This window comes from Lampetra fluviatilis, unplaced genomic scaffold (assembly GCF_964198595.1).
Source record: "Lampetra fluviatilis unplaced genomic scaffold, kcLamFluv1.1 SCAFFOLD_567, whole genome shotgun sequence".
In the NCBI taxonomy this organism is placed as follows: Eukaryota; Metazoa; Chordata; class Hyperoartia; order Petromyzontiformes; family Petromyzontidae; genus Lampetra; species Lampetra fluviatilis.
Genome location: NW_027621560.1, coordinates 9,203 through 31,801, shown reverse-complemented (window position 1 = coordinate 31,801; position 22,599 = coordinate 9,203). Strand labels below are relative to the sequence as shown.

At 61.6% G+C, this 22,599-nt stretch overlaps 1 protein-coding gene across 1 annotated transcript; it reads right to left on the bottom strand.

The window, feature by feature from the left end:
• Positions 1-8,992: 8,992 nt before the first annotated feature.
• On the bottom strand, positions 8,993-21,295 carry LOC144955414 (bifunctional heparan sulfate N-deacetylase/N-sulfotransferase 2-like). Its single transcript, XM_078885640.1, has 5 exons — positions 21,122-21,295; positions 18,677-18,907; positions 15,867-15,976; positions 12,826-12,931; positions 8,993-9,239 (listed from the first exon to the last, which is right to left on the bottom strand). Exons 1-5 carry the CDS (start codon positions 21,293-21,295, stop codon positions 9,120-9,122), a joined length of 741 nt encoding a protein of 246 aa, XP_078741766.1. The 3' UTR covers positions 8,993-9,119.
• Positions 21,296-22,599: the final 1,304 nt, after the last annotated feature.

Here is a 22,599-nt window from a genome sequence, read left to right as displayed (position 1 = left end):
TGTTGGGTAGGGGGGTCGGTGGGTGGCCATGTTGGTTAGGGGGGGGTTGGTGGGTGGCCATGTTGGGTAGGGGGGTCGGTGGGTGGCCATGTTGGGTAGGGGGGAAGGTGGGTGGCCATGTTGGGTAGGGGGGGGGGGATCGGTGGGTGGCCATGTTGGGTTGGTGGGGTCGGTGGGTGGCCATGTTGGGTAGGGGGGGGTCGGTGGGTGGCCATGTTGGGTAGGGAGGGGCGTCCGTGGGTGGCCATGTTGGGTAGGGGGGGTCGGTAGGTGGCCATGTTGGGTAGGGGGGGGGGGGGGTCCGTGGGTGGCCATGTTGGGTAGGGGGTGGGGTCGGTGGGTGGCCATGTTGGGTTGGGGGGGGGGTCGGTGGGTGGCCATGTTGGGTAGGGGGTGGGGGTCGGTGGGTGGCCATGTTGGGTAGGGGGGGTGGTCGGTGGGTGGCCATGTTGGGTGGGGGGGGGGGGTCGGTGGGTGGCCATGTAGGGTAGGGGGGTGGGGTCGGTGGGTGGCCATGTTGGGTTGGGGGGGGGGGGTCGGTGGGTGGCCATGTTGGGTAGGGGGGGGGGGGTCGGTGGGTGGCCATGTTGGGTAGGGGGGGGGGGGTCGGTGGGTTGCCATGTTTGGTTGGGGGGGGGTCGGAGGGGGGCCATATTGGGTAGGGGGGGGGGGTCAGTGGGTGGCCATGTTGGGTAGGGGGGGGGGGTCGGTGGGTGGCCATTTTGGGTAGGGGGGGGGTCGGTGGGTGGCCATGTTGGGTAGGGGGGGGTCGGTGGGTGGCCATGTTGGGTAGGGGGGGGGGGGTCGGTGGGTGGGTGGCCATGTTGGGTAGGGGGGGGTCGTTGGGTGGCCATGTTGGGTAGGGGGGGGGGGTCGGTGGGTGGCCATGTTGGGTAGGGGGGGGGTGTCGGTGAGTGGCCATGTTGAGTAGGGGGTTGGTGGGTGGCCATGTTGGGTAGGGGGGTTGGTGGGTGGCCATGTTGGGTAGGGGGGGGGGGTCGGTGGGTGGCCATGTTGGGTAGGGGGTAGGTGGGTGGCCATGTTGGGTAGGGGGGGGTTGGTGGGTGGTCATGTTGGGTAAGGGGGGGGGGTCGGTGGGTGGGTGGCCATGTTGGGTAGGGGGGTCGGTGGGTGGCCATGTTGGGTAGGGGGGTCGGTGGGTGGCCATGTTGGTTAGGGGGGGGGTCGGTGGGTGGCCATGTTGGTTAGTGGGGGGTCGGTGGGTGGCCATGTTGGGTAGGGGGGGGGGGGTCGGTGGGTGGCCATGTTGGGTAGGGGGGGGGGGGTCGGTGGGTGGCCATGTTGGGTAAGGGGGGGGGGGTGGTCGGTGGGTGGCCATGTTGGGTAGGGGGTTGGTGGGTGGCCATGTTGGGTAGGGGGGGTTGGTGGGTGGCCATGTTGGGTAGGGGGGGGGGGTCGGTGAGTGGCCATGTTGAGTAGGGGGTTGGTGGGTGGCCATGTTGGGTAGGGGGGTTGGTGGGTGGCCATGTTGGGTAGGGGGGTTGGTGGGTGGCCATGTTGGGTAGGGGGGGGGGGGGTCGGTGGGTGGCCATGTTGGGTAGGGGGGTCGGTGGGTGGCCATGTTGGGTAGGGGGTAGGTGGGTGGCCATGTTGGGTAGGGGGGGGTTGGTGGGTGGTCATGTTGGGTAAGGGGGGGGGGTCGGTGGGTGGGTGGCCATGTTGGGTAGGGGGGTCGGTGGGTGGCCATGTTGGTTAGGGGGGGGGGGGTCGGTGGGTGGCCATGTTGGTTAGGGGGGGGTCGGTGGGTGGCCATGTTGGGTAGGGGGGGGGGGGTCGGTGGGTGGCCATGTTGGGTAGGGGGGGGGGGTCGGTGGGTGGCCATGTTGGGTAGGGGGGGGGTCGGTGGGTGGCCATGTTGGGTAGGGGGGGGGGGTCGGTGGGTGGCCATGCTGGGTAGGGGGGGGAGGTTGGTGGGTGGCCATGTTGGGAAGGGGGGGGTGGGTGGCCATGTTGGGTAGGGTGGGGGGGGGGGTCGGTGGGTGGCCATGTTGGGTAGGGGGGTCGGTGGGTGGCCATGTTGGTTAGGGGGGGGTTGGTGGGTGGCCATGTTGGGTAGGGGGGTCGGTGGGTGGCCATGTTGGGTAGGGGGGAAGGTGGGTGGCCATGTTGGGTAGGGGGGGGGGATCGGTGGGTGGCCATGTTGGGTTGGGGGGGTCGGTGGGTGGCCATGTTGGGTAGGGGGGGTCGGTGGGTGGCCATGTTGGGTAGGGAGGGGCGTCCGTGGGTGGCCATGTTGGGTAGGGGGGGTCGGTAGGTGGCCATGTTGGGTAGGGGGGGGGGGGGTCCGTGGGTGGCCATGTTGGGTAGGGGGTGGGGTCGGTGGGTGGCCATGTTGGGTTGGGGGGGGGGTCGGTGGGTGGCCATGTTGGGTAGGGGGTGGGGGTCGGTGGGTGGCCATGTTGGGTAGGGGGGGTGGTCGGTGGGTGGCCATGTTGGGTGGGGGGGGGGTCGGTGGGTGGCCATGTAGGGTAGGGGGGTGGGGTCGGTGGGTGGCCATGTTGGGTTGGGGGGGGGGGGGTCGGTGGGTGGCCATGTTGGGTAGGGGGGGGGGGGGTCGGTGGGTGGCCATGTTGGGTAGGGGGGGGGGGTCGGTGGGTTGCCATGTTTGGTTGGGGGGGGGTCGGAGGGGGGCCATATTGGGTAGGGGGGGGGGTCAGTGGGTGGCCATGTTGGGTAGGGGGGGGGGTCGGTGGGTGGCCATTTTGGGTAGGGGGGGGGTCGGTGGGTGGCCATGTTGGGTAGGGGGGGGTCGGTGGGTGGCCATGTTGGGTAGGGGGGGGGGTCGGTGGGTGGGTGGCCATGTTGGGTAGGGGGGGGTCGTTGGGTGGCCATGTTGGGTAGGGGGGGGGGGTCGGTGGGTGGCCATGTTGGGTAGGGGGGGGGTCGGTGGGTGGCCATGTTGGGTAGGGGGGGGGGTCGGTGGGTGGCCATGTTGGGTAGGGGGGTTGGTGGGTGGCCATGTTGGGTAGGGGGGGGGGTCGGTGGGTGGCCATGTTGGGTAGGGGGGGGTCGGTGGGTGGCCATGTTGGGTAGGGGGGGGGGCTCGGTGGGTGGCCATGTTGGGTAGGGGGGGGGGCTCGGTGGGTGGCCATGTTGGGTAGGGGGGGGGGGGGGTCGGTGGGTGGCCATGTTGGGTATGGGGGGGGTCGGTGGGTGGCCATGTTGGGTAGGGGGGGTCGATGGGTGGCCATGTTGGGTAGGGGGGGGGGGGTCGGTGGGTGGCCATGTTGGGTAGGGGGGGGGGTCGGTGGGTGGCCATGTTGGGTAGGGGGGGGGGTCGTTGGGTGGCCATGTTGGGTAGGGGGGGGGGGTCGGTGGGTGGCCATGTTGGGTAGGGGGGGGTCGGTGGGTGGCCATGTTGGGTAAGGGGGGGGGGGGGTCGGTCGGTGGCCATGTTGGGTAGGGGGGGGGGGGGTCGGTGGGTGGCCATGTTGGGTAGGGGGGGGTCGGTGGGTGGCCATGTTGGGTAGGGGGGGGTCGGTGGGTAACCATGTTGGGTAGGGGGGGGTCGGTGGGTGGCCATGTTGGGTAGGGGGGGGTCGGTGGGTGCCCATGTTGGGTAGGGGGGTGGTCGGTGGGTGGCCATGTTGGGTAGGGGGGCGTCGGGGGGGTCGGTGGGTGCCCATGTTGGGTAGGGGGGGGGGTCGGTGGGTGGCCATGTTGGGTAGGGGGGGGTCGGTGGGTGGCCATGTTGGGCAGGGGGGGGGTCGGTGGGTGGTCATGTTGGGTAGGGGGGGGGGGTCGGTGGGTGGCCATGTTGGGTAGGGGGTCGGTGGGTGGTCATGTTGGGTAGGGGGGGGGGTCGGTGGGTGGCCATGTTCGGTAGGGGGGGGGGGTCGGTGGCCATGTTGGGTAGGGGGGGGGTCGGTGCGTGGCCATGTTGGGTAGGGGGGGGTCGGTGGGTGGTCATGTTGGGTGGGGGGGGGGGTCGGTGGGTGGCCATGTTGGGTAAAGGGGGGGGGGTCGGTGGGTGGCCATGTTGGGTAGGGGGGGGGTCGGTGGGTGGCCATGTTGGGTAGGGGGGGGTCGGTGGGTAACCATGTTGGGTAGGGGGGGGGTCGGTGGGTGGCCATGTTGGGTAGGGGGGGGTCGGTGGGTGCCCATGTTGGGTAGGGGGGTGGTCGGTGGGTGGCCATGTTGGGTAGGGGGGCGTCGGGGGGGTCGGTGGGTGCCCATGTTGGGTAGGAGGGGGGTCGGTGGGTGGCCATGTTGGGTAGGGGGGGGGTCGGTGGGTGGCCATGTTGGGCAGGGGGGGGTCGGTGGGTGGTCATGTTGGGTAGGGGGGGGGGGTCGGTGGGTGGCCATGTTGGGTAGGGGGTCGGTGGGTGGTCATGTTGGGTAGGGGGGGGGTCGGTGGGTGGCCATGTTCGGTAAAGGGGGGGGGTCGGTGGGTGGCCATGTTGGGTAGGGGGGGGTCGGTGGGTGGCCATGTTGGGTAGGGGGGGGGTCGGTGGGTAACCATGTTGGGTAGGGGGGGGGGTCGGTGGGTGGCCATGTTGGGTAGGGGGGGGTCGGTGGGTGCCCATGTTGGGTAGGGGGGTGGTCGGTGGGTGGCCATGTTGGGTAGGGGGGCGTCGGGGGGGTCGGTGGGTGCCCATGTTGGGTAGGAGGGGGGTCGGTGGGTGGCCATGTTGGGTAGGGGGGGGTCGGTGGGTGGCCATGTTGGGCAGGGGGGGGTCGGTGGGTGGTCATGTTGGGTAGGGGGGGGGGGGTCGGTGGGTGGCCATGTTGGGTAGGGGGTCGGTGGGTGGTCATGTTGGGTAGGGGGGGGGTCGGTGGGTGGCCATGTTCGGTAGGGGGGGGGGGGGTCGGTGGCCATGTTGGGTAGGGGGGGGGGTCGGTGCGTGGCCATGTTGGGTAGGGGGGGGTGGGTGGCCATGTTGGGTAGGGGGGGGGTCGTTGGGTGGCCATGTTGGGTAGGGGGGGGGGGGTCGGTGGGTGGCCATGTTGGGTAGGGGGGGGGGGTCGGTGGGTGGCCATGTTGGGTAGGGGGGGGGGGTCGGTGGGTGGCCATGTTGGGTAGGGGGGGGGGGTCGGTGGATGGCCATGTTGGGTAGGGGGGGGGGTCGTTGGGTGGCCATGTTGGGTAGGGGGGGGGGCTCGGTGGGTGGCCATGTTGGGTAGGGGGGGGGGGCTCGGTGGGTGGCCATGTTGGGTAGGGGGGGGGGGGTCGGTGGGTGGCCATGTTGGGTATGGGGGGGGTCGGTGGGTGGCCATGTTGGGTAGGGGGGGGTCGATGGGTGGCCATGTTGGGTAGGGGGGGGGGGTCGGTGGGTGGCCATGTTGGGTAGGGGGGGGGGTCGGTGGGTGGCCATGTTGGGTAGGGGGGGGGGTCGTTGGGTGGCCATGTTGGGTAGGGGGGGGGGGTCGGTGGGTGGCCATGTTGGGTAGGGGGGGGTCGGTGGGTGGCCATGTTGGGTAAGGGGGGGGGGGGGTCGGTCGGTGGCCATGTTGGGTAGGGGGGGGGGGTCGGTGGGTGGCCATGTTGGGTAGGGGGGGGGTCGGTGGGTGGCCATGTTGGGTAGGGGGGGGTCGGTGGGTAACCATGTTGGGTAGGGGGGGGTCGGTGGGTGGCCATGTTGGGTAGGGGGGGGTCGGTGGGTGCCCATGTTGGGTAGGGGGGTGGTCGGTGGGTGGCCATGTTGGGTAGGGGGGCGTCGGGGGGGTCGGTGGGTGCCCATGTTGGGTAGGGGGGGGGGTCGGTGGGTGGCCATGTTGGGTAGGGGGGGGTCGGTGGGTGGCCATGTTGGGCAGGGGGGGGTCGGTGGGTGGTCATGTTGGGTAGGGGGGGGGGGTCGGTGGGTGGCCATGTTGGGTAGGGGGTCGGTGGGTGGTCATGTTGGGTAGGGGGGGGGTCGGTGGGTGGCCATGTTCGGTAGGGGGGGGGGGGGTCGGTGGCCATGTTGGGTAGGGGGGGGGTCGGTGCGTGGCCATGTTGGGTAGGGGGGGGTCGGTGGGTGGTCATGTTGGGTGGGGGGGGGGGTCGGTGGGTGGCCATGTTGGGTAAAGGGGGGGGGTCGGTGGGTGGCCATGTTGGGTAGGGGGGGGGTCGGTGGGTGGCCATGTTGGGTAGGGGGGGGTCGGTGGGTAACCATGTTGGGTAGGGGGGGGTCGGTGGGTGGCCATGTTGGGTAGGGGGGGGTCGGTGGGTGCCCATGTTGGGTAGGGGGGTGGTCGGTGGGTGGCCATGTTGGGTAGGGGGGCGTCGGGGGGGTCGGTGGGTGCCCATGTTGGGTAGGAGGGGGGTCGGTGGGTGGCCATGTTGGGTAGGGGGGGGTCGGTGGGTGGCCATGTTGGGCAGGGGGGGGTCGGTGGGTGGTCATGTTGGGTAGGGGGGGGGGGTCGGTGGGTGGCCATGTTGGGTAGGGGGTCGGTGGGTGGTCATGTTGGGTAGGGGGGGGGTCGGTGGGTGGCCATGTTCGGTAGGGGGGGGGGCGGTCGGTGGCCATGTTGGGTAGGGGGGGGGGTCGGTGCGTGGCCATGTTGGGTAGGGGGGGGGTGGGTGGCCATGTTGGGTAGGGGGGGGGGTCGTTGGGTGGCCATGTTGGGTAGGGGGGGGGGTCGGTGGGTGGCCATGTTGGGTAGGGGGGGGGGTCGGTGGGTGGCCATGTTGGGTAGGGGGGGGGGTCGGTGGGTGGCCATGTTGGGTAGGGGGGGGGGTCGGTGGATGGCCATGTTGGGTAGGGGGGGGGTCGTTGGGTGGCCATGTTGGGTAGGGGGGGGGGGTCGGTGGGTGGCCATGTTGGGTAGGGGGGGGGGTCGTTGGGTGGCCATGTTGGGTAGGGGGGGGGGGGTCGGTGGGTGGCCATGTTGGGTAGGGGGGGGGGTCGGTGGGTGGCCATGTTGGGTTTGGGGGGGTCGTTGGGTGGCCATGTTGGGTAGGGGGGGGGGGTCGGTGGGTGGCCATGTTGGGTAGGGGGGGGGTCGGTGGGTGGCCATGTTGGGTAGGGGGGGTCGGTGGGTGGCCATGTTGGGTAGGGGGGGGGGGGTCGGTGGGTGGCCATGTTGGGTAGGGGGGGGTCGGTGGGTGGCCATGTTGGGTAGGGGGGGTCGGTGGGTGGCCATGTTGGGTAGGGGGGGGGGGGTCGGTGGGTGGCCATGTTGGGTAGGGGGGGTCGGTGGGTGGGTGGCCATGTTGGGTAGGGGGGGGTCGTTGGGTGGCCATGTTGGGTAGGAGGGGGGGGGGTCGGTGGGTGGCCATGTTGGGTAGGGGGGGTGGTTGGCCATGTTGGGTAGGGAGGGGGTCGGTGGGTGGCCATGTTGGGTAGGGGGGGGGGGTCGGTGGGTGGCCATGTTGGGTAGGGGGGGGGTCGTTGGGTGGCCATGTTGGGTAGGGGGGGGGGGGGTCGGTGGGTGGCCATGTTGGGTAGGGGGGGGGGTCGGTGGGTGGCCATGTTGGGTAGGGGGGGGTTCGGTGGGTGGCCATGTTGGGTAGGGGGGGGGGGTGTTGGTGGGTGGCCATGTTGGGTAGGGGGGGGGGTCGGGTGGCCATGTTGGGTAGGGGGGGGTCGGTGGGTGGCCATGTTGGGTAGGGGGGGGTCAGTGGGTGGCCATGTTGGTTAGGGGGGTCGGTGGGTGGCCATGTTGGGTAGGGGGGGGGGTCGGTGGGTGGCCATGTTGGGTAGGGGGGGGGGGTCGGTGGGTGGCCATGTTGGGTAGGGGGGGGGGTCGGTGGGTGGCCATGTTGGGTAGGGGAGGGGGTCGGTGAGTGGCCGTGTTGGGTAGGGGAGGGGGGTCGGGTGGCCATGTTGGGTAGGGGGGGGGGTCGGTAAATGGCCATGTTGGGTAGGGGGGGTCAGTGGGTGGCCTTGTTGGGTAGGGGATGGTCGGTGGGTGGCCATGTTGGGTAGGGGGGGGGGTCGGTGGGTGGCCATGTTGGGTAGGGGGTTGGTGGGGGTACAGTGCAAAAAAAATGGGGACATCTCCGTGTGGTTCCGAGGTTTGTACAAAAACGAGTTTATTCCATAATTTACAAAAAACAGTGAACTTTTAGAGAGCGTTAGTCTACACAGAGAGACGCGGCCATTGCGAACCTGTAATCATTATTAGTGAGTGAGTGGGTGGGTGAGTGGGTGGGTGAGCGAGTGGTGAGTGAGTGGGCGAGTGGTGAGTGAGTGGTGAGTGAGTGGTGATTGGTGAGTGAGTGGGTGGGTGGGTAAGTGAGTGGGTGAGTGGGTGGGTGAGTGGTGGGTGAGTGGGTGGGTGGGTGAGTGGGTGGGTGAGTGGGTGGGTGAGTGAGTGAGTGAGTGGGTGGGTGGGTGAGTGAGTGGGTGGGTGGGTGGGTGAGTGGGTGGGTGAGTGGGTGGGTGGGTGGGTGAGTGGGTGGGTGGGTGGGTGAGTGAGTGGGTGGGTGGGTGAGTGGGTGGGTGGGTGGGTGAGTGGGTGGGTGGGTGGGTGAGTGGGTGGGTGGGTGGGTGAGTGGGTGAGTGGGTGGGTGGGTGGGTGGGTGAGTGGGTGGGTGGGTGGGTGGGTGAGTGGGTGGGTGGGTGGGTGAGTGAGTGGGTGGGTGAGTGGGTGGGTGAGTGGTGAGTGAGTGGTGATTGGTGAGTGAGTGGGTGGGTGGGTAAGTGAGTGAGTGGGTGGGTGAGTGAGTGGGTGAGTGGGTGGGTGAGTGAGTGGGTGGGTGAGTGGGTGGGTGAGTGGGTGGGTGGGTGGGTGGGTGAGTGAGTGGGTGGGTGAGTGGGTGAATGAGTGGTGAGTGAGTGGGTGAGTGGGTGGGTGGGTGGGTGAGTGAGTGGGTGGGTGGGTGGGTGAGTGGGTGGGTGAGTGAGTGGGTGAGTGGGTGGGTGAGTGGGTGGGTGGGTGAGTGGGTGGGTGGGTGAGTGGGTGGGTGAGTGAGTGAGTGGGTGGGTGAGTGAGTGGGTGGGTGGGTGGGTGAGTGAGTGGGTGGGTGAGTGGGTGAGTGGGTGGGTGGGTGAGTGAGTGAGTGGGTAAGTGGGTGAGTGGGTGGGTGAGTAAGTGGGTGGGTGAGTGGGTGGGTGAGTGAGTGAGTGGGTGAGTGAGTGGTGAGTGAGTGAGTGAGTGGTGAGTGAGTGGGTGGGTGAGTGAGTGGGTGAGTGAGTGGGTGGGTGAGTGGGTGGGTGAGTGAGTGGTGAGTGTTACGAGTGAGTGGTGAGCGAGTCGGTGAGCCAGTGAGGAGGCTTCTGCCCCAAGCTGGTGATGACGGTGAGGAGGTGAGCGTTGGACTGCGCGTAGTAACGCTCCAGGTAGCGACGCGCCTGTTGACACACACACACAGACACACACACACACAGACACACACACACAGTCACACACACACAGTCACACACAGACACACACACACAGTCACACACAGACACACACAGACACAGACAGACACACACACAGACACACACACAGACACACACAGACACACACAGACACAGACACACACAGACACACACACACACAGTCACACACAGTCACACACACACAGTCACACACAGTCACACACACACACAGTCACACACACACACAGACACACACACACACAGACACACACACACAGACACACACACACACAGACACACACACACAGTCACACACAGACACACACACACAGACACACACACACACAGACACACACACACACAGACACACACACAGACACACACACACAGTCACACACACACAGACACACACACACAGACACACACACACACAGTCACACACAGACACACACACACACAGACACACACACACACAGACACACACAGACACACACACACACAGTCACACACAGACACACACACACACAGACACACACAGACACACACACACACAGACACACACACACAGTCACACACAGACACACACACACACAGACACACACACAGACACACACACACAGTCACACACACACAGACACACACACACAGACACACACACACACAGTCACACACAGACACACACACACACAGACACACACACACAGACACACACAGACACACACACACACACAGACAGACACACACAGACACACACACAGAGTCTCATGGTTAGAAAAAAATACAGACATATAGAGAGACACACAGAGACACACAGAGACAGAGAGACACACACAGACACAGAGTCACAGAGACAGAGAGACAGAGAAACACAGAGAGAGAGACACACACAGAGAGACAGAGACAGACAGAGAGAGAGACAGAGACAGACAGAGAGAGAGACAGACAGAGAGAGAGAGACAGACAGAGAGAGAGAGACAGACAGAGAGAGAGAGTGAAATGGGAGAGTTCAATGGGAGGGTTCTCACTCTGGGCTCCACACAGAGACAGACAGAGACACACACAGAGACAGACAGAGACACAGACACACAGTCACAGAGACAGAGAGACACAGAGGAAGAGAGAGACACACACAGAGACACACACAGAGACAGACAGACACAGAGAAACAGAGACACAGACACAGAGTCACAGAGTCACAGAGACACACACAGACAGAGACACACACAGAGACAAACACAGAGACACACACACAGAGACACAGACAGAGACACACACAGAGACACACACAGAGACACACACACAGAGACACACACACAGACAGAGACACACACACAGACAGAGACACACACACAGACAGAGACACACACACAGAGACACACACACACAGAGACACACACACAGAGACACACACACAGAGACACACAGACAGACACACACACAGAGACACACACAGAGACACACACAGAGACACACACACAGAGACACACACACAGAGACACACACACAGAGACACACACAGAGACACACTCACAGAGACACACTCACAGAGACACACTCACAGAGACACACTCACAGAGACACAGACACACAGACAGAGACACACACACAGAGACACACACACACACAGAGACACACACACAGAGACACACACAGACACACACACAGAGACACACACAGAGACACAGACACAGAGACACACACACAGACAGAGACACACACAGAGACACACACAGAGACACACACACAGAGACACACACACAGAGACACACACAGAGACACGCACACACAGAGACACGCACACACACACAGACACACACAGAGACACACACACAGAGACACACACACAGAGACACACACACAGAGACACACAGACAGACACACAGACAGACACACAGACAGACACACACAGACAGACACACACAGAGACACACACAGAGACACACACAGAGACACACAGACAGACACACAGACAGACACACACAGACAGACACACACAGAGACACACAGAGACACACACATTGACACACACAGACAGACACACACACAGAGACACACACACAGAGACACACACACAGAGACACACAGACAGACACACACACAGAGACACACACACAGAGACACACACACAGAGACACACACACAGAGACACACACAGAGACACACACACAGAGACACACAGACAGACACACACAGACAGACACACACACAGAGACACACACACAGAGACACACACACAGAGACACACACACAGAGACACACACACACAGACACACACACACAGAGACACACACACAGAGACACACACACAGAGACACACAGACAGACACACAGACAGACACACACAGACAGACACACACACAGAGACACACACAGAGAGACACACACAGAGACACACAGACAGACACACACACAGAGACACACAGACAGACACACACAGAGACACACACAGAGACACACACAGAGACACACACACACAGAGACACACACACAGAGACACACACACAGAGACACACACACAGAGACACACACACAGAGACACACACACAGAGACACACACACAGAGACACACACAGACAGAGACACACACAGAGACACACACAGAGACACACACAGAGACACACACAGAGACACACACAGAGACACACACAGAGACACACACAGACACACACACAGAGACACACACACAGAGACACACACACAGAGACACACACACAGAGACACACACACAGAGACACACACACAGAGACACACACAGAGACACACACAGACACACACACAGAGACACACACAGAGAGACACACACAGAGACACACACACAGAGACACACACACAGAGACACACACAGAGACACACAGACAGACACACAGACAGACACACAGACAGACACACACAGACAGACACACACAGAGACACACACAGAGACACACACAGAGACACACAGACAGACACACAGACAGGCACACACAGACAGACACACACAGAGACACACACAGAGACACACACACAGACACACAGACAGACACACACACAGAGACACACACAGAGACACACACACAGAGACACACAGACAGACACACACACAGACACACACAGAGACACACACACAGAGACACACACAGAGACACACACACAGAGACACACACAGAGACACACACACAGAGACACACAGACAGACACACAGAGACACACACAGAGACACACAGACAGACACACACAGACAGACACACACAGAGACACACACAGAGAGACACACACAGAGACACACACAGAGACACACACAGAGACACACACACAGAGACACACACACAGAGACACACACAGAGACACACACACAGAGACACACACACAGAGACACACACAGACAGACACACACAGAGACACACACAGAGAGACACACACAGAGACACACACAGAGACACACACAGAGACACACACACAGAGACACACACACAGAGACACACACAGAGACACACACACAGAGACACACACACAGAGACACACACAGACAGACACACACACAGAGACACACACACAGAGAGTTCAGGGCGAGAGTTCAATGGGGCGGTGTCCTCACCCTGGGCTCCATGTCTGGGTAAGTGCGTCCTTTGCTCTTCCCAAGGCAGCGACTCCGACCGCTCTCCCCCAGCAGGACGCACCAAAAGCCCTTCTCGACGTCGTATCTACGTCCAAACGGCACCACCACACGACCAAGCCGACATTGAGACCGAACGTCGTATCAACGTCCAAATAGGACGCACCGGAAGCCCTTCTCGACGTCGTATCTAGGTCCAAACAGCACCACCGCACGACCAAGCCGACATCGCGACCGAACGTCGTATCCAGGTCCAAACGGCACCACCGCACGACCAAGCCGACGTTGAGACCGAACGTCGTATCAACGTCCAAATAGGACGCACCGGAAGCCCTTCTCGACGTCGTATCTAGGTCCAAACGGCACCACCGCACGACCAAGCCGACATTGAGACCGAACGTCGTATCAACGTCCAAATAGGACGCACCGGAAGCCCTTCTCGACGTCGTATCTACGTCCAAACGGCACCACCACACGACCAAGCCGACATTGAGACCGAACGTCGTATCAACGTCCAAATAGGACGCACCGGAAGCCCTTCTCGACGTCGTATCTACGTCCAAACGGCACCACCACACGACCAAGCCGACATTGAGACCGAACGTCGTATCTACGTCCAAACGGCACCACCACACGACCAAGCCGACATTGAGACCGAACGTCGTATCAACGTCCAAATAGGACGCACCGGAAGCCCTTCTCGACGTCGTATCTACGTCCAAACGGCACCACCGCACGACCAAACCGACATTGAGATCGAACGTCGTATCAACGTCCAAATAGGACGCACCGGAAGCCCTTCTCGACGTCGTATCTACGTCCAAACGGCACCACCGCACGACCAAACCGACATCGCGACCGAACGTCGTATTCAGGTCCAAACAGCACCACCACACGACCAAGCCGACATTGAGACCGAACGTCGTATCAACGTCCAAATAGGACGCACCGGAAGCCCTTCTCGACGTCGTATCTACGTCCAAACGGCACCACCGCACGACCAAGCCGACATTGAGACCGAACGTCGTATCTACGTCCAAACGGCACCACCGCACGACCAAGCCGACATTGAGACCGAACGTCGTATCAACGTCCAAATAGGACGCACCGGAAGCCCTTCTCGACGTCGTATCTACGTCCAAACGGCACCACCGCACGACCAAGCCGACGTCGCGACCGAACGTCGTATTCAGGTCCAAACGGCACCACCACACGACCAAGCCGACATTGAGACCGAACGTCGTATCAACGTCCAAATAGGACGCACCGGAAGCCCTTCTCGACGTCGTATCTACGTCCAAACGGCACCACCGCACGACCAAACCGACATTGAGACCGAACGTCGTATCAACGTCCAAATAGGACGCACCGGAAGCCCTTCTCAACGTCGTATCTACGTCCAAACGGCACCACCACACGACCAAACCGACATTGAGACCGAACGTCGTATCAACGTCCAAATAGGACATACCGGAAGCCCTTCTCAACGTCGTATCTACGTCCAAACGGCACCACCGCACGACCAAGCCGACACTGAGAACCGAACGTCGTATCTACGTCCAAACGGCACCACCGCACGACCAAACCGACACTGAGACCGAACGTCGTATCCAGGTCCAAACGGCACCACCGCACGACCAAGCCGACATTGAGACCGAACGTCGTATCAACGTCCAAATAGGACGCACCGGAAGCCCTTCTCGACGTCGTATCTACGTCCAAACGGCACCACCGCACGACCAAACCGACACTGAGACCGAACGTCGTATCCAGGTCCAAACGGCACCACCGCACGACCAAGCCGACATTGAGACCGAACGTCGTATCAACGTCCAAATAGGACGCACCGGAAGCCCTTCTCGACGTCGTATCTACGTCCAAACGGCACCACCGCACGACCAAACCGACATCGCGACTGCGAACGTCGTATTCAGGTCCAAACAGCACCACCACACGACCAAACCAACATTGAGATTGAACGTCGTATCAACGTACAAATAGGACGCACCGGAAGCCCTTCTCGACGTCGTATCTACGTCCAAACGGCACCACCGCACGACCAAACCGGCATCGCGACCGAACCTGCGTAGCTAGCTGAGTGAGTGAGTGGCTGAGTGAGTGAGTGACTGAGTGAGTGACTGGCTGAGTGAGTGAGTGACTGAGTGAGTGGCTGAGTGAGTGAGTGGTTGAGTGAGTGGCTGAGTGAGTGAGTGGGTGGGTGGGTGGCTGAGGGAGTGGCTGAGTGGCTGAGTGAGTGAGTGAGTTACTGAGTGAATGAGTGGCTGAGTGAGTGAGTGGCTGAGTGAGTGAGTGGCTGAGTGAGTGAGTGGCTGAGTGAGTGAGTGGCTGAGTGAGTGAGTTACTGAGTGACTGAGTGGCTGAGTGAGTGAGTGGCTGAGTGAGTGGCTGAGTGGCTGAGTGAGTGAGTGGCTGAGTGAGTGAGTAGCTGAGTGAGTGGCTGAGTGAGTGGCTGAGTGAGTGAGTGGCTGAGTGAGTGAGTAGCTGAGTGAGTGGCTCAGTGACTGAGTGGGTGGGTGGGTGAGTGAGTGAGTGAGTGGCTGAGTGAGTGAGTGACTGAGTGAGTGGCTGAGTGAGTGAGTGAGTGGCTGAGTGAGTGAGTGGCTGAGTGAGTGAGTGGCTGAGTGAGTGAGTGGCTGAGTGAGTGAGTAGCTGAGTGAGTGGCTGAGTGAGTGGCTGAGTGAGTGAGTGGCTGAGTGAGTGAGTGGCTGAGTGAGTGAGTGACTGAGTGAGTGACTGAGTGAGTGTCTGAGTGAGTGAGTGTCTGAGTGAGTGAGTGGCTGAGTGAGTGAGTGAGTGGCTGAGTGAGTGAGTGACTGAGTGAGTGACTGAGTGAGTGTCTGAGTGAGTGAGTGAGTGGCTGAGTGAGTGAGTGACTGAGTGAGTGAGTGGCTGAGTGAGTGAGTGGCTGAGTGAGTGAGTGACTGAGTGAGTGAGTGGCTGAGTGAGTGACTGAGTGAGTGACTGAGTGGCTGAGTGAGTGACTGAGTGAGTGAGTCACCCACTTGAGTAGAGTGCTGTAATCCAGGATTGGAGTCAATCCGAGGAATTTCTGCAGCGTGGACATCAGAGCGGCGGGATCTCGACGGAGCTCCGTCCCGTCTAGAATCAACAGCTGAGACACACACACAGATTCACCCACCACTCAGACACTCAGTCAGTCACTCAGTCAGTCACTCAGTCAGTCACTCAGTCAGTCACTCAGTCAGTCACTCAGTCAGTCACTCAGTCACTCAGTCACTCAGTCAGTCAGTCAGTCACTCAGTCAGTCACTCACTCAGCCACTCACTCACTCAGCCACTCACCCACTCACCCACTCAGCCACTCACTCACTCAGCCACTCACTCACTCAGCCACTCAACCACTCATCCACTCAGCCACTCAGCCACTCAGCCACTCACCCACTCACTCACTCAGCCACTCACTCACTCAGCCACTCACCCACTCAGCCACTCAGCCACTCACCCACTCAGCCACTCACTCACTCAGCCACTCACTCACTCAGCCACTCACTCACTCAGCCACTCACCCACTCAGCCACTCACTCACTCAGCCACTCACTCACTCAGCCACTCACTCACTCAGCCACTCACTCACTCAGCCACTCACTCACTCACTCACTCAGCCACTCACTCAGTCAGTCACTCACTCACTCAGCCACTCACTCACTCAGCCACTCACTCACTCACTCAGCCACTCACTCAGTCAGTCACTCACTCACTCAGCCACTCACTCACTCAGCCACTCACTCACTCAGCCACTCACCCACTCAGCCACTCACTCACTCAGCCACTCACTCACTCAGCCACTCACTCACTCAGCCACTCACTCACTCAGCCACTCACTCACTCACTCAGCCACTCACTCAGTCAGTCACTCACTCACTCAGCCACTCACTCACTCAGCCACTCACTCACTCACTCAGCCACTCACTCAGTCAGTCACTCACTCACTCAGCCACTCACTCACTCAGTCAGTCACTCACTCACTCAGCCACGCACTCACTCACTCAGCCACTCACTCACTCACTCAGCCACTCACTCACTCACTCACTCAGCCACTCACCCAGCCACTCACTCACTCAGCCACTCACTCACTCACTCAGCCACTCACCCAGCCACTCACTCACTCACTCAGCCACTCACTCACTCAGCCACTCACTCACTCACTCAGCCACTCACTCAGTCAGTCACTCACTCACTCAGCCACTCACTCACTCAGTCAGTCACTCACTCACTCAGCCACGCACTCACTCACTCAGCCACTCACTCACTCACTCAGCCACTCACTCACTCACTCAGCCACTCACCCAGCCACTCACTCACTCAGCCACTCACTCACTCACTCAGCCACTCACCCAGCCACTCACTCACTCACTCAGCCACTCACTCACTCACTCAGCCACACACTCACTCACTCAGCCACTCACCCAGCCACTCACTCACTCAGCCACTCACTCACTCAGCCTCTCACTCATTCACTGACCCACTCACTCAGCCACTCACCCACTCAGCCACTCTCTCACTCATTCACTGACCCACTCACTCAGCCACTCACCCACTCAGCCACTCTCTCACTCATCCACTGACCCACCCACTCATCCACTCACTCACCCACTCATCCACTGACCCACCCACTCATCCACTCACTCACCCACTCATCCACTGACCCACCCACTCATCCACTCACTCACCCACTCATCCACTCACTCACCCACTCATCCACTCACTCACCCACTCACTCATCCACTCACTCATCCACTCACTCACCCACTCACTCACCCACTCACTCAAGGCAACATTTCCACCAAATACATTTTTATTAAAGCGACATTCCCATAATTCGAATAACTTACAGCCTCTATTAGAGGTTTAATAATACTGTGGGTGAGTGAGTGGGTGGGTGAGTGGGTGAGTGGGTGAATGAGTGGGTGGGTGAGTGGGTGGGTGAGTGAGTGGGTGAGTGAGTGGGTGGGTGAGTGAGTGGCTGAGTGAGTGAGTGAGTGGCTGAGTGAGTGACTGACTGAGTGAGTGTCTGAGTGAGTGAGTGAGTCTCTGAGTGAGTGACTGACTGACTGAGTGACTGACTGAGTGACTGACTGACTGAGTGAGTGACTGAGTGACTGACTGACTGAGTGACTGAGTGACTGAGTGACTAACTGACTGAGTGACTGAGTGACTGACTGAGTGAGTGACTGACTGAGTGACTGACTGAGTGAGTGACTGACTGACTGAGTGACTGACTGAGTGACTGACTGACTGACTGAGTGACTGAGTGACTGACTGAGTGAGTGACTGACTGAGTGACTGACTGAGTGAGTGACTGACTGACTGACTGAGTGACTGAGTGACTGAGTGACTGAGTGACTGAGTGACTGACTGACTGAGTGACTGACTGACTGACTGAGTGACTGAGTGACTGACTGACTGAGTGAATGAGTGACTGACTGACTGAGTGACTGACTGACTGAGTGACTGACTGACTGAGTGACTGACTGAGTGACTGAGTGACTGAGTGACTGACTGAGTGAGTGACTGAGTGACTGAGTGACTGACTGACTGAGTGACTGACTGAGTGAGTGACTGACTGACTGAGTGACTGACTGAGTGAGTGACTGACTGAGTGACTGAGTGACTGACTGAGTGAGTGACTGACTGAGTGTCTGAGTGAGTGAGTCTCTGAGTGAGTGACTGACTGACTGAGTGACTGACTGACTGACTGAGTGAGTGACTGAGTGACTGAGTGACTGACTGAGTGAGTGACTGAGTGACTGAGTGAGTGACTGACTGAGTGACTGACTGAGTGACTGACTAACCTGTCCCACAGGGAAGAACCTCAGCCAGGCCTGCAGGTGATGTGCGTAGAGTCCTGGATACAGACATCGATTCCTCAGCGTCAGCACCTCCGCTGATGATGGTGGTGGTGATGGTGGTGATGGTGGTGATGGTGGTGATGATGGTGGTGATGGTGGTGGTGATGATGTGGCGGTGACGATCTCGTAGAACGAGTGCTTCAAAGCGGCGGGGTCGTTGTGAGCCTTCTGATGCTGTGGGGAGGGAGAGAGGGAGAGAGGTGGGTGAGTGGGTGGGTGAGTGGGTGGGTGGGTGAGTGGGTGGGTGAGTGGGTGGGTGGGTGAGTGAGTGGGTGGGTGAGTGGGTGGGTGGGTGAGTGGGTGGGTGAGTGGGTGGGTGGGTGGGTGAGTGGGTGGTTGAGTGGGAGAGTGGGTGGGTGGGTGGGTGAGTGGGTGGGTGGGTGAGTGGGTGAGTGGGTGGGTAGGTGAGTGAGTGGGTGGGTGAGTGGGTGGGTGGGTGAGTGGGTGGGTGGGTGAGTGGGTGGGTGAGTGGGTGGGTGGGTGGGTGGGTGAGTGGGTGGGTGAGTGGGTGAGTGGGTGGGTGAGTGGGTGGGTGAGTGGGTGGGTGAGTGGGTGAGTGGGTGGGTAGGTGAGTGGGTGAGTGGGTGGGTGGGTGGGTGAGTGGGTGAGTGGGTGGGTGGGTGGGTGAGTGGGTGGGTAGGTGAGTGGGTGGGTGAGTGGGTGGGTGGGTGAGTGAGTGGGTGGGTGGGTGGGTGGGTGGGTGGGTGGATGGGTGGGTGGGTGGGTGGGTGAGTGAGTGGGTGGGTGAGTGGGTGGGTGGGTGAGTGAGTGAGTGGGTGAGTGAGTGAGTGGGTGGGTGGGTGGGTGGGTGAGTGAGTGGGTGGGTGGGTGGGTGAGTGGGTGGGTGAGTGGGTGGGTGGGTGGGTGAGTGGGTGGGTGGGTGAGTGGGTGGGTGAGTGGGTGGGTGAGTGGGTGGGTGAGTGGGTGGGTGAGTGGGTGAGTGGGTGGGTAGGTGAGTGGGTGAGTGGGTGGGTGGGTGAGTGGGTGGGTAGGTGAGTGGGTAGGTGAGTGGGTGGGTGCGTGGGTGAGTGGGTGGGTAGGTGAGTGGGTGGGTGAGTGGGTGGGTGAGTGGGTGGGTAGGTGAGTGGGTGGGTAGGTGAGTGGGTGGGTGAGTGGGTGGGTGAGTGGGTGGGTAGATGAGTGGGTGGGTGGATAGGTGAGTGGGTGGGTGGGTGGGTGAGTGGGTGGGTGAGTGGGTGAGTGGGTGGGTGGGTGAGTGGGTGGGTGAGTGGGTGGGTAGGTGAGTGGGTGAGTGGGTGGGTGAGTGGGTGGGTGAGTGGGTGAGTGGGTGAGTGGGTGGGTGGGTGAGTGGGTAGGTGAGTGGGTGGGTGAGTGGGTGGGTGAGTGGGTGAGTGGGTGGGTAGGTGAGTGGGTGAGTGGGTGGGTGGGTGAGTGGGTGGGTAGGTGAGTGGGTGGGTGAGTGAGTGGGTGAGTGGGTGGGTAGGTGAGTGGGTGGGTGGGTGAGTGGGTGGGTAGGTGAGTGGGTGGGTGGGTGAGTGGGTGGGTGAGTGGGTGGAGTGAGTGAGTGGGTGGGTGGGTGGGTGAGTGAGTGGGTGGGTGGGTGAGTGGGTGGGTAGGTGAGTGGGTGGGTAGGTGAGTGGGTGGGTGGGTGAGTGGGTGGGTGGGTGAGTGGGTGAGTGGGTGGGTGGGTGAGTGGGTGGGTGAGTGGGTGGGTAGGTGAGTGGGTGGGTGAGTGGGTGAGTGAGTGAGTGAGTGGGTGAGTGAGTGGCTGAGTGAGTGAGTGGGTGAGTGAGTGAGTGGCTGAGTGAGTGGCTGAGTGGCTGAGTGAGTGAGTGAGTGGCTGAGTGAGTGAGTGAGTGGGTGAGTGAGTGAGTGGGTGAGTGAGTGGCTGAGTGAGTGAGTGGGTGAGTGAGTGAATGAGTGGGTGAGTGAGTGGCTGAGTGAGTGGCTGAGTGAGTGAGTGGCTGAGTGAGTGAGTGGGTGGTGAGTGAGTGGGTGGGTGAGTGGGTGAGTGAGTGGGTGAGTGAGTGGGTGAGTGGGTGAGTGGGTGGGTGAGTGGGTGGGTGGGTGAGTGGGTGAGTGAGTGGGTGAGTGAGTGGATGAGTGGGTGAGTGGGTGGGTGAGTGGGTGGGTGAGTGGGTGAGTGAGTGGGTGAGTGAGTGGCTGAGTGAGTGAGTGGGTGGGTGACTGAGTGGGTGGGTGAGTGAGTGGGTGAGTGAGTGAGTGAGTGGGTGAGTGGGTGAGTGAGTGAGTGGGTGGGTGAGTGAGTGAGTGGTTGAGTGAGTGGGTGAGTGGGTGAGTGACTGAGTGGGTGGGTGAGTGAGTGGCTGAGTGAGTGACTGAGTGGGTGGCTGAGTGAGTGTCTGAGTGAGTGACTGACTAACTGACTAACTAACTGACTAACTGACTAACTGACTGACTGAGTACCTGGTACCAAGAGTAGGCACGTAGTCCAGGCGGTGTGAGCAGCGTGATGAGCCGGGCGTTAGGCAGCAGCGAGTGCAGTCGGCGTGGACTCAACTCCGAGTCAAAGTAGTTGGCACTCTTGTCCACCAGGAAGTCACTTGACGAGACGTTGGAGGGCGAGGGGTAGAAGTCCATGTACCTGCGGTGAGGGGTGGTGGTGAGGAGGGGTGGTGAGGAGGGGTGGTGAGGTGGGGTGGTGAGGAGGGGTGGGGTGGTGAGGTGGGGTGGTGAGGAGGGGTGGTGAGGTGAGGTGGTGAGGTGAGGTGGGGTGGTGAGGAGGGGTGGTGAGGAGGGGTGGTGAGGGGGGGTGGTGAGGGGGGGTGGTGAGGTGAGGTGGGGTGGTGAGGTGGGGTGGTGAGGAGGGGTGGTGAGGGGGGGTGGTGAGGGGGGGTGGTGAGGTGAGGTGGGGTGGTGAGGTGAGGTGGGGTGGTGAGGTGGGGTGGTGAGGAGGGGTGGTGAGGAGGGGTGGTGAGGTGGGGTGGTGAGGTGAGGTGGGGTGGTGAGGTGGGGTGGTGAGGGGGGGTGGTGAGGGGGGGTGGTGAGGTGAGGTGGGGTGGTGAGGTGGGGTGGTGAGGGGGGGTGGTGAGGTGGGGTGGTGAGGTGAGGGGGGGTGGTGAGGTGGGGTGGTGAGGTGGGGTGGGGTGGTGAGGTGGGGTGGTGAGGAGGGGTGGTGAGGAGGGGTGGTGAGGAGGGGTGGTGAGGTGGGGTGGTGAGGTGAGGTGGGGTGGTGAGGAGGGGTGGTGAGGTGGGGTGGTGAGGTGAGGTGGGGTGGTGAGGTGGGGTGGTGAGGTGAGGTGGGGTGGTGAGGTGGGGTGGTGAGGTGGGGTGGTGAGGTGGGGTGGTGAGGTGAGGTGGGGTGGTGAGGGGGGGTGGTGAGGTGAGGTGGGGTGGTGAGGGGGGGTGGTGAGGAGGGGTGGTGAGGGGGGGTGGTGAGGTGAGGTGGGGTGGTGAGGAGGGGTGGTGAGGTGGGGTGGTGAGGGGAGGTGGGGTGGTGAGGAGGGGTGGTGAGGAGGGGTGGTGAGGTGGGGTGGTGAGGTGAGGTGGGGTGGTGAGGTGAGGTGGGGTGGTGAGGAGGGGTGGTGAGGTGGGGTGGTGAGGTGGGGTGGTGAGGTGGGGTGGTGAGGTGGGGTGGGGTGGTGAGGTGGGGTGGTGAGGTGGGGTGGTGAGGTGAGGTGGGGTGGTGAGGTGGGGTGGTGAGGTGAGGTGGGGTGGTGAGGGGGGGTGGTGAGGTGGGGTGGTGAGGTGAGGTGGGGTGGTGAGGGGGGGTGGTGAGGTGGGGTGGTGAGGTGAGGTGGGGTGGTGAGGGGGGGTGGTGAGGTGGGGTGGTGAGGTGAGGTGGGGTGGTGAGGAGGGGTGGTGAGGTGAGGAGGGGTGGTGAGGTGGGGTGGTGAGGTGAGGTGGTGAGGTGAGGTGGTGAGGTGGGGTGGTGAGGTGAGGTG

Coding starts and splice junctions, on each gene's coding strand:
- LOC144955414 (XM_078885640.1), bottom strand. CDS start 21,295: ATGGACTTCTACCCCTCGCCCTCCAACGTCTCGTCAAGTGACTTCCTG. Junction 12,932..15,866: donor GATTACAGCACTCTACTCAA/GTGGGTGACTCA, acceptor GTTTGGACGTAG/ATACGACGTCGAGAAGGGCT. Junction 9,240..12,825: donor ACCCAGACATGGAGCCCAGG/GTGAGGACACCG, acceptor GTGTGTCAACAG/GCGCGTCGCTACCTGGAGCG.